The 12,304-nt window shown below is 42.2% G+C and overlaps 1 protein-coding gene across 2 annotated transcripts in view; it reads left to right on the top strand.

Moving 5' to 3' along the window:
* Nucleotides 1-1,591: 1,591 nt before the first annotated feature.
* cux2b (cut-like homeobox 2b) overlaps nucleotides 1,592-12,304 on the top strand; it is a 125,147-nt gene continuing 114,434 nt past the window's right edge. The window contains exon 1 of one of the 2 annotated variants that reach the window (XM_061818028.1): nucleotides 1,592-1,702. In XM_061818028.1, the coding sequence (XP_061674012.1) occupies nucleotides 1,640-1,702 (63 nt within the window). In that variant the 5' untranslated portion in view covers nucleotides 1,592-1,639. Of the gene's footprint in view, nucleotides 1,703-2,328; nucleotides 2,388-12,304 lie in introns of those variants that run through there. The other variant, XM_061818029.1, reaches the window with a different exon arrangement.

Here is a 12,304-nt window from a genome sequence, read left to right as displayed (position 1 = left end):
ATATATATATATATATATATATATATATATATATATAAGATCAATACAAGTCCACTGCATTTCATCACAAGCATCCACAGGTGAGATTTAAAAAATAGGAAATGTTTTATACATATCCATACAAGGAAAATGATTTTCCGGTAGAGAGCAGAATCCACGGTTCCATCAATCACAACAAATCACAACAAGTTGGCCAGGTCCCAAATGATCAAAGCAGCCCCCAGACAGCCACACTACCACAACCATGTTTGACTTGGCATGATGTCCTCTTTATGAAAAGCTGTGGCACATTTACGCCAGATGCAATGAGATGCACACCTTCTAAAAAAAACTACTTTCATCTCTGTTGTTGCAAAATTACAATGAGCCTCTTTTTTTTTTTTGGCCAGTTGTGGTTTTTGGTTTGGAACTCTGTCAAGGATACCATTTTTGCCCAGACTCTTCCTTATTGTTGTGTTATGAACACTGTCCTAAAGTGAGCCAAGGGAGGCTTGCAGTTTTTGAGAAGTTGTCCTGAGTTCCTTTGTGACCTCCTGCACGAGTCATTGTTGTTCTCTTGAGGTGATCTTCATAGGCCAGCCACTCCTTGGAAACATCACCACTGTTTCAGGTTTTCTCCATGTGAAGATAATAAATAGCTTTCCCTATGGTTTGTTGGAATCCTAAAAGTTTAGACATGGCTCTTGTAATACCTCCCAGACTGACGATTTCAATAACTTTATTTCTCAAATCTTTAGACATTTCATTGGATCATGTCATTTATTGGCAGAATTTTTATCTCTTGTCTGACTTGATTTTGTCAGGACTGATTTTAATTGATTGATTTATTGATTAAACAGGTCTGTTGGTAAGGAGGCTTGGGTGTGATCAGTGAAAATTAACCCAAAATTGTAATTAGCACTTATGAATTTATGATTTATCAAAGGGAGATTAGAAAAAAAAATCTTCACACAGGGCCAGGTAAGAGCATAATTTTTTTAAATAAATTAGATCAATTAAAAAACTGCATTTTAAGTTCCCTTGGGGCTTTAATTATGTACAGTATATATATATTTATATACAGACAGACAGACAGACAGACACACACACACACACACAAATCAACATTTTGTGATATTACTTTAAAATATGATATACAGTGCAAAAAAAGCAGCTCATTATGAAGGGCCAGTAATTATATTCCAAAAGTGTTTCATGCAACAATGATGTATTTCATTGGCTACTCCCGATATGAAACAAGTGGGCTTGGCCACATTCCCTGAACTGCACTGATCTCCTCATCATCTCCTCTCCTTTTTTCAGACCCCATTTATTAGCCACGGGCTTTACGTCAGTGATGCTAACATTGCCAAAGCAAAATTAAGTGCAATTGACGCGTTAATGTTGTGCACGGAGGCTCGGACACTTTCAGTCGGCGTTTACTTTTTAAATGGTGTCCCCCCCCCCCCCACACACTCTTTCGTACTTCTTGAAAACATTCGAATGAGCCGTGATGTATAACATATATCCTGGAAGTGTTGTTGTAAGTGTGTTTCGGTTAAAGTGGCATCGGTGACCATAAAGGCGATTTGACTCGGGGGAATCCAGCCCACATATTTATTGCAGCCAGTGGAAAAAAAAAATCTCAATATCCCCCAAGATGGCCGCCGATGTAGGATCGATGTTTCAATATTGGAAGAAATTTGATCTACGGCGGCTTCAGGTTAGTGCTTTTCTTGTCTTTCTGGCTTTATTTTTCTAGCGGGAAGTGTCCTTTTGCGCCCGGGAGCGTCGCGGGTCTTTTTGGGGGACAGTGAGAGTGAAAGTAGCGTCCTTTGCACGGCTACTTATTAGAAATTGATCCGTGTTCTGCCTTTGTTCGGTTCAATCATCGATCCGCACGGAGCAGCACAGCCTCAGCTCGCCACACCGATCTGGGATCAGCACCGCGGACAGCACTTATTTTTTTCCCCCTTTTTGTGGGGCGAAAAATCACAATGGCGAGCCGCTCTCACCGCCGTGCTCACATGTACGGAAACTTTTAATGCGCTGTCGAGTCGCTCTTCTCGCATGGCAACTTTTCACACAGCTTCGTCTTTTATGCGCTTTGTGTCGACGAACGTCGCGGGGCTCGCCGGCTGCAGCGCTCTTTCGCGTTAAATTAAATTCGTTTTTTACATTCGCAGTTGACAAGTTTTGCGCAAGTTTTTATTTTTATTTATTTTTGACGTAGCTATTTGCTAGTGTTGTTGGTCCATTCAACGGAAGCACGTTGGTCGTCACGCGTGGACTGGACATTGATGCTCATCATTGATTAAAAACGTCCTCTTTGAGCCTCCAAACGACCGTCTGATGGACTTTCGTGGCACGGAAATGTGTCTTGACGGCTAGCGTGTGGAATGTGGCAGGTGAGCGTTTGGTTTATACATATTGTCCCTTACAGCTCGACCTCACAGTTGCAGAAAGTGTAATTGCACAAGCGTAATTCAAGTAGGGGTTCTTGTTATTTTCTTTGTATTGTTTTATTTTCTCAAGAAAGCAGCGTTGGCTGAAATCAAATGGGGTTTCCGCTCCCCTCTCCCCTGAGGCCGCGTAGGGCTACTCGACCGGGGGGCGGGCGGCGGTGGGGGCTGTGTAATTGTATTCCCCGCTAATGTTTGTAAATCAGCCTCGGCCGGCGCAAGGGCACCATCTCCGCCGTCTGACTGATGTCGTGCATCATGACAAATGACAGGAGCATGGCAGCCCGCCCCCTCGCCGAAGCCTACCGAGCAGGAACAATCCCATCTGCTGTGTGTGTGTTGAATGTTTTTGCAGCTCGTGGCCGCTGGACCGCCCTGTCATCCGGGCCACCATCAAACGGTTGGGGCTGGCTCTCTCGCCGGAAAGGACCGAGAAATATTCATGAACATTTACGATTTTTTTTTCATTTTTATTTTGAATAACATTGCACTTAAGTAACCTCGAAATGACATTCCCAGCTCCCTCCCAGCCCCCACCCATCATTACAAAGTCTCCACAAAAGTGTGAGCGTAATCTTCATTCCTTTCAAACATTCACTTACTTGACAGTACAATCTTATTGGAGCCAATACAGGAGCTACACCTACCGGCCAAAATATGATAATCCCTTGCGCTCTGCACATCTAATTAGATTCATTACAATAATCCTATCAAAACAATCTGCCGTTGCAATGATAATAGTGCAAATTGTTATACTTTATCATTTTATTTTGTTATTATTCATGGCGGGGTTTGGAGAAACTACAGTGCACAATACTTCGGTGTGTTAATGTTTTTTCTCCCTTTGGTCCCATGTGGTAAAACCTGATTTAGAAACACTACGCTGCAAAACTACAAACATAATATTAAAGACTGATAATACCTCTCTAACAGTGTTATTAAAAACACTGCGCTGCAAAACTACGAACATAATATTAAACACTGATAATACCTCTCTAACAGTGTTATAAAAAACTTGGGTTATTGTTTTTTACAAAAGCATTTAAAAAATCTTATATTGTCACTCTTTTTTTTTTTTTTAATTTGATGAATTTAAGATGTGTTATCTTAGTAGTTTGTTTCAGTGGTGTAGAATTACATTGCATGGTACTGTTTCTCCCTCAATCACATCTCAATTTTGATACAGAGCAGTTCTACATTACTCTGAAGTACAACTGTAATAATAAGTACATTGTTAAATAAATAGGTCTTTCACAGTACAATATACATAAAAATAACGACAGTCTTACAAGGGAGCCTCTTCAAAGCATCTATGGTCCGATTCTGCCTTTATATAATGCAAATCATCTACTAAATGATGAAGTAATAAATTGTATACAATTCAAAAGAAATGCTATATTATGTTCTTATAATATGTAAAGTCAGTACTGTAAAATTGGTTGAGTCCAGATTTATAATATATTTATGAAATTCACTATCATGTTTGCCATTACGTAGAAATATCTAAAAATGTGTACTACAATCGACTGGGCACTTTCTTTTTAAATGGTAATATTAATTGTAATATTGTGCATTTTGACATTTCCTTGTGGAATGTTGGTTGTTATGACTTTAAAAATGTATTGAGCAGCTTTTGATTCCGAAGAGTTTCGAAAAACATCTTTGTATTGGTTTTATAACATAAAATAACTCTTGAATTGTATGAAAAAGTTTTAGTACAATGCAATACAAATAGTGCGACTGGCAATAAAAGACATTTGCCCTTGTCACAATAATGTTTATAAAGCTTGTTCAACTCGTAATTCATTGCTGAGCTGTTGTCTTGCACTGAGGTGTAATTCTTTTGAATACTTTATAATACTCAAAAGTGTGTTTGCATTTTCTCCCAGACATTTAGTCACAAGATATCTCAGGTGCTGTATGATTAATGCGCAATTATTTTGTCGTAAATGTTAGTCCACTGTAAATCTCTAGTGTTTTTCACTACGCGCCTGAAGCTCACAAAAGCTTAAAGTGACACCCGTAGCAGTAGTTAATTCCACTTTCCGGAAATGCGTAATTATTACACCAGTTTCACGACCCAAAATGCTATTCTTGCATTTACCGTGTGACAGTTGGGGCTATTTATACTAGCAGTTAATGCCGCAACATTTAGTTTCTCATTACACACTATTATGAGTCGTTGAAGCGTTGGTGCAGTAGAGTTGTGCCGCTGAGTTGTCTAGGATGAATAATTCACCTGCAGGCTGATGAAAAGAGGCCACGAAGAGTGTGAAGCACTGAGGTGGGGTGACCTTGGTTCCTGCTGGCTGCAGGTCACCCGGCCATTGCTGTGGTAATCATTCACACCGGCCAGATGGCATTTCTGTGGGCGGGCATGAAAAGGACGGGTCAGGGTCTCCTCTGCCAGGCCTTGTGAAGAATCCTGGGCCGATGCTCTACCTGGGGAGGGAATCATTTTCTATGTGGCTCGTTTGGACTTTTCATTATGGTTTGGGGCCGTGTGGCTTCATGTTCAGTTTGTACATTTGGTTCCTGTGCGTGATGGTGCAAAGATTTGTAGGGTTGAATCAAAATCCATTGCATCTTGTTGGACTTGCAAAAGCTTGTGCTTGGCTAGCTGTCCTTGTGGTCACTCAAATCCAAAAGTCTGTTGTTTCTTGCGATGTTGCAATGCTGTGCTCATTTGGTGAAATAATGCCTCACTGATTTGTTACCACTCCCTGACCCCTTTTCCACTCTTCTCTTCCTTGAATTTAAGAGGCAGTGGGGTTTTTAGATCACGGACAAAAGTGGTACTACATTCAGCATGACTCAGTTGCTCTGGTGTCAGCTTTAATCCACACACAGAGACAACAGTATTGCCAAACAGTGAAATTGCTTTGCAGCCTGTGAGCCTGGATGTCTCGCTGCCAGCCGGCTCTGTGTTGTTTGCCAGTAGCTTCTGCACACACACACGCACACACACACACACACACACACACACACACACACACACACACCACACACACACACACACACACACACACACACACACACACACTAACCTTTCAATCTCAAATTGGCTGTGAAAATGGCTGTCTCTCATTCATTCATGCTTTAAATATTTGTTTGCTGATACTGTTAATGTCACATGTCTCAGTGTAATCTCATTGTAGTGGGGAATAAGTCTGTCTGAGCGCTTCCAATCTTGTATTATTTATCCTTATGACTGTATCATTACATTCCAATGCTAAGCTGCCTCTGAAAGGCTTTAAAGTTGCCCTTCACTGTGGGTACCGTACTGGTCATTATTCAGTCTTTCACAGCTTGTCTCATGTTGGCAGCTATTTCAAATGTGGAGCAGATTAAGTGCTGCGTTTTAATGTAAACGCACTGGCTCGAGTCCTCATAAACGTATATGCCCCCACTACCACTACTTATTTAACTGAAAGGGAGGGCCATGGCTGTCACAATCTGGCATCCCGTTGGCTTGCCCCTCTTTTACCTCTGACGGTAGCAACAAAGAAAAACGAGGAAGAGGAGTTTTACACAGCCATCTGGGGCAAATTGAGATGCGAAATCAAGAGCAATAACCCCAGTGTGTGTGTGTGTGATATATAAAATGCAGTGAACAGAGCGTGAGAGGAGTGAAACAGACTTTAGCGTTAAGCTGTTTAACCTCACTGTGTAGCATTAGTGGTAGAGACTTCAAAGCAGATGCTTTGGCGTTGGAAGACGAATGACAAATGGGTTTAGAGAGAGCTACATTCAGCATTCACACTTGAAGACTAGGCCTGTCATTAATGTCAGCTTAATCACTCTGACCTTCCTTCAAGTAGATTTCCATACCTATCCAATCATTTTTGCTGTGCTTGTGCTCCTGTCCTCACACTGCTGTATGCGGTATTTTGATAAGCTTCGCTGTGATGACATTGTTTCCAAAGTCGTATATGCCACATGTCTAACAACTCAAATACTCTGCATATTTTTAAACAGAAAACCCAAGTTCTGCAGAGGAGGTACGGTACTACAAATAGTTTCCGCTTAACGTAATAAGCAGTACAATGAATCCACCGCCTAGTCGCGGTTCGCTATTCACACGTTCGTTTACCATGGACCCCTGTAAATATGGGGGAAAGGGACTGAACGCAACCGTGAACAGCATATTCCTATGAATAATTTTTGGTCCTATATAAGTGATCATTTCTTATACTTATAGTTCAAACCATAAATATACCACAAACTATGATTCCAAAACACTTCAACCTTGCAAACGCATGTTATCTTCTTCAAACATAAGCCCTTATAAAATATACTACAGTAAATTATTTACAGTTAAGCACGCTCATCCACAATGATGATGATGATGATGATGACGATGAAGCATTATTGCTGCAGTGTAGTCTGTTGTACAACAATGAAATTTTGACTTCACAGCAAAGTGCAGGAGTAACATCAATTGATACCAATCCTGCTGGTGTGAAAGTGTACTGCTTCTTAGCTTGCTGCGTCGGCCTAGCAGTTGGTGGTGTTTAGTGACCCCAAAACTACAACATGAACTGGCAGTTGTAGATGGGTTGAGAGATGTTCTGTTGATCTGTTGTTATGGTTTCCAATGGCTTTGATTCTGTGTTTAGTCCTAGTTTGGCAAAAGTGTCATGAGCCAAAGCAGGCATGCAGGCAACATATGCGCAACCATTACAGTATCCCTCTGCTGCTGACTGTCAATCACAAATTCTAGATTTGCGATTGGATGAGCAAGTGTGTGTCCACAAAACTTCACCTGCACACACACCGTTTTGGCTTCTGTTGCTGAGTTTTCTAGAAAGGAAAACAAGTTTGTAAATGTTTACTGTCTCAATTAAAGAGATGCTACACTTTAATGTTACATTTGTGATAGGCTGAGCACGTCCAAATACGGGAAGCAAGCGAGTGAGCGTGTTTATACGTGGAGCTTCTACCTTATGCCGCAGAAGTTTGTTTGAAGGGACAACTTGGTGTTTGTGGCCAACAGTAAAAATTCGTTGTCTTCATTAGAGATGCTACAATAAAATGAGTATCATACAGCCTTACTGTGTATACATTTTGTAATGGGGAAAATAGTTTTTAGTTATTTTTGCCACATTACAAAAAAATCATGCATGGTGAAGTTTTTTCTCTCTCTGTATATAAAGTCGGAAAGGTTCCAATAACCTAATCTGTCTGTCAATTTGCAAATACCGAACGGTTAATATGCTAATATGATTTCTTCTGTGGCTGTCAGTCCCCAATTAACACAAACACGGGAACTTTGTTTATTAAACATAACCTTGGTGGCACGTTATTCCCCCAACAGTTGACTACAGCGAATGTCAATGTATATTTGATAGGCAGGTCAAAGGCTCTTCTTCAGTGGATCAACCACAAAGTTTCCGGGTTTACATGGTGACTTTTTTTGTCATTCTGATCATACCTATTGAAGATCTCTGGTCGACTGCTTACATGTGATGTGATCTATTCCGAGCTGGTGTATTAATGATGCGCACCACACATAATTGGGACAGCCGTGTAACATGCGCACTTTGTCGTGTAGGTTGCATCATTTATAAAGATGGACATCGGTCTTCTATTAAGAACAGCAGTTGGATCGTTTTTTTTTAATCTTTATTCAAAAAGCTAGATTAAAAACAAGTTATATGTACTGAAAAAGAAGATCTTCGTTGCATGCTAGCTCTGAATGGAAAAGTCATATTTACACCGTGCGTAAACAATGACGTCTCCGTGCATTTAAGGTGCAGATGCAGATGACTAAGACAAAGAAGAGGAGGAAATTGGATCCAGCGTCAGAAGAAAAAGAGGAATGCACAGAGCCTACAACTGAGTGTAGGGAATTTGAATGTTGGGACTATGACAGGAAAAGCTCAGGAGTTGGTTGACATGATGATTAGGAGAAAGGTTGATATTCTGTGCATCCAAGAGAGCAGGTGGAAAGGTAGTAAGGCTAGAAGTTTGGGAGCAGGGTTTAAATTATTCTACCATGGAGTAGACGGGAAGAGAAATGGAGTAGGGGTTATTTTAAAGGAAGAGCTGGCTAAGAATGTCTTGGAGGTGAAAAGAGTATCAGATCGAGTGATGAGACTAAAATTTGAAATTGAGGATGTTATGTATAATGTGGTTAGCGGCTATGCACCACAGGTAGGATGTGACCTAGAGTTGAAAGAGAAATTCTGGAAGGAACTAGTAGTTCTGAGCATCCCAACAGCGAGAGAGTTGTGATTGGTGCAGATTGTAATGGACATATTGGTAAAGGAAACAGGGGCCATCGCCATGATGGGTAAGTACGGCATCCAGGAAAGGAACTTTGAAGGGCTGATGGTGGTGGACTTTGCAAAAAGGATGGAGATGGCTGTAGTGAACACTTATTTCCAGAAGAGGGAGGAACATATAGTGACCTACAAGACCGGAGGTAGAACCACGCAGGTAGATTATATTTTGTGCAGACGATGTAATCTGAAGGAGGTTACCGACTGTAAAGTAGTGGTAGGGGAGAGTGTAGCTCGACAGCATAGGATGGTAGTACGTAGGATGATTCTGGTGGTGGGTAGGAAGATTAATAAGACAAAGGTAGAGCAGAGAACCATGTGGTGGAAGCTGAGAAAGGAAGAATGTTGTGTGGCCTTCCGGTGAGACAGGCTCTCGATGGACAACCGAAGCTCCCGGAAGACTGGACGACGACAGCCAAGGTGATCAGAGAGACAGGCAGGAGAGTACTTGGTGTGTCATCTGGTAGGAAAGGGGAGAAGGAGACTTGGTGGTGGAACCCCAAAATACAGGGAGTCATACAAGGAAAGAGATTAGCGAAGAAGAAGTGGGATACTGAGAGGACTGAGGAGAGGCGAAAGGAGTACATCGAGATGCGACGTAGGGCAAAGGTAGAGGTGGCAAAGGCTAAACAAGAGACATATGAAGACATGTACACCAGGTTGGACACGAAAGAAGGAGAAAAGGATCTCTACAGGTTGGCCAGACAGAGGGATAGAGATGGGAAGGATGTGCAGAAGGTTAGGGTGATTAAGGATAGAGATGGAAATGTGTTGACTGGTGCCGGTAGTGTGCTAAATAGATGGAAAGAATACTTTGAGAAGTTGATGAATGAAGAAAATGAGAGAGAAGGAAGAGTTGAAGAGGCAAGAGTGAAGGACCAGGAAGTGGAAATGATTACTAAGGGGGAAGTCAGAAAGGCACTACAAAGGATGAAAAATGGAAAGGCAGTTGGTCCTGATGACATACCGGTAGAGGTATGGAAGCAATTTGGAGAGATGGCTGTGGAGTTTTTGACCAACTTATTCAACAGAATACTAGCGGGCGAAAAGATGCCTGAAGAATGGAGGAAAAGTGTTCTAGTTCCCATTTTTAAGAACAAAGGGGATGTTCTGAGCTGTGGGAACTATAGAGGAATAAAGTTGATGAGCCACACAATGAAGTTATGGGAAAGAGTAGTGGAGGCTAGACTCAGGACAGAAGTAAGTATCTGCGAGCAACAGTATGGTTTCAGAAAGAAAGAGTACCACAGATGGATTATTTGCCTTGAGGATGCTCGTGGAAAAGTACAGAGACGGTCAGAAGGAGCTACATTGTGTCTTTGTGGATCGAGAGAAAGCCTATGACAGAGTACCAAGAGAGGAACTGTGGTACTGCATGCGTAGGTCTGGTGTGGCAGAGAAGTATGTTAAAATAGTACAGGACATGTATGATGGCAGCAGAACAATGGTGAGGTGTGCCTTAGGTGTGACAGAGGAATTTAAGGTGGAGGTGGGACTGCATCAGGGATCAGCTCTGAGCCCCTTCCTGTTTGCAGTGGTAATGGATAGGCTGACAGATGAGGTTAGACTGGAATCCCCTTGGACCATGGTGTTCGCAGATGATATTGTGATATCCAGTGAAAGCAGGGAGCATGCAGAGGAACAATTAGAAAGATGGAGACATGCATTGCAAAGGAGAGGAATGAAGATTAGCCGAAGTAAAACAGAATATATGTGCGTGAATGAGAAAAGTGGAGGGGGAAGAGTGAGGCTACAGGGAGAAGAGATAGCGAGGGTGGACGACTTCAAATACTTGGGGTCAACAATACAGAGCAATGGAGAGTGTGGTCAGGAAGTGAAGAAACGGGTCCAAGCAGGTTGGAACAGCTGGCGAAAGGTGTCTGGTGTGTTATGTGACAGAAGAGTGTCTGCTAGGATGAAGGGCAAAGTTTACAAAACAGTGGTGAGGCCGGCCATGATGTACGGATTAGAGACGGTGGCACTGAAGAAACAACAGGAAGCTGAACTGGAGGTGGCAGAAATGAAGATGTTGAGGTTCTCGCTCGGAGTGACCAGGTTGGATAGGATTAGAAATGAGCTCATTAGAGGGACAGCCAAAGCTGGATGTTTTGGAGACAAGATTCGAGAGAGCAGACTTCGATGGTTTGGACATGTTCAGAGGCAAGAGAGTGAGTATATTGGTAGAAGGATGCTGAGGATGGAGCTCCCAGGCAAAAGAGCGAGAGGAAGACCAAAGAGAAGGTTTATGGATGTGGTGAGGGAAGACATGAGGGCAGTTGGGGTTAGAGAGGAAGATGCAGGAGATAGGCTAAGATGGCAAAAGATGACACGCTGTGGCGACCCCTAACGGGACAAGCCGAAAGGAAAAGAAGAAGAAGAAGAAGAAGATGCAGATGAAGCATGCACAGACAGAAGACCTCTAGTATTTGTATGATAGAAACACAAGTGAAAACCATAACATAGATCAAAATATTTTGAAGAAGCTTTACATGTCAGAGGAAATTATGAATTGGTTGTAAAATGCTTTACTCTCTCACAAATGGTCTGCTCATTTGTGGTTCATTAAATGATACACAAAAATCCGAGGTCATCAGTCTTCTGAATTTTTTTTAGTATTGTTTGTGTAATGCAACTACAAACACCACACACAGAGCTGTTATAATGTATAATGTATGTATAATGCTATCAATAAAAAATGTTAAATAGTTTTGGGATGTGTTGAGAGAAACTAAATGTGTTCCATTTTCTGGTCACCCATCACTTTGGTTTTTATACATTCAATCCCACCCAACGATAGCCAAATCGGCAAACCAGGGGAAGGGTTTTTTTTCCAGTTAATAATCCAAGAAAAGTTTACTTGTAGGCATGCTTTCACACATCATGTACTATAGTATATTTGAGTACTGTATATTGATGATCTTCTTTTGAATGGGCTCCTAGTGCTCTATTTTCTCAAAGCAGTAGCTCATTTTTTCAAGCGGACCCCTGGTAGATGACGGTGCTTCACAGAGATGGCTAATTTTTTTTACAGCAGTCTTCTGCTGCCCCCAGGCTGAAGCAATTGCTCTGCAGGAGTAAATAACCCGCTTTAACAAAACTTAGGGGACACATTAGTCTGTGGGAGGACTGCTTCGTGGTGGTAGGGCAGCCTCTACTTCGCTCGCACACAGGCCGTCGGAAGCATCAGCAGAGAGGTAATGGCTCATCGGCATGAGTATAAAGCTGTGGCCTCTCTCCCTGTTGACAGCCACCCCCCAGCCCCCATGCCCAGCGAGTTCATATCGAGCTGTGTTTCTCCACCGCGGCCTTGGCTTTATTTGTTTTTACCAGCTGACGCCACTGAACACATATTGAGCACCAGTCCTTTCTTGTTCATATCACAGGGTTCCTCGTGAAAGCCTCCCCCACCCACATTGTCGGTGCATCTCAACCTAGCATGCCTCATCATGAGCGGAGCCATGTTCCACTTTATTTTCGTTTCTCCAATTTCATTCTTCATGAGTGAAATCGCGCGCTGTATGTGCGTGTGTTCCGATGTTCCCTGTCATGTAACGCGTGATAGCATAGCGTGATGTGTAC

Source organism: Syngnathoides biaculeatus, chromosome 4 (assembly GCF_019802595.1).
Source record: "Syngnathoides biaculeatus isolate LvHL_M chromosome 4, ASM1980259v1, whole genome shotgun sequence".
Lineage (NCBI taxonomy): Eukaryota > Metazoa > Chordata > Actinopteri > Syngnathiformes > Syngnathidae > Syngnathoides > Syngnathoides biaculeatus.
Note: the sequence above shows the minus strand (reverse complement) of the source record. Positions and strands in the feature narration are given on the sequence as shown.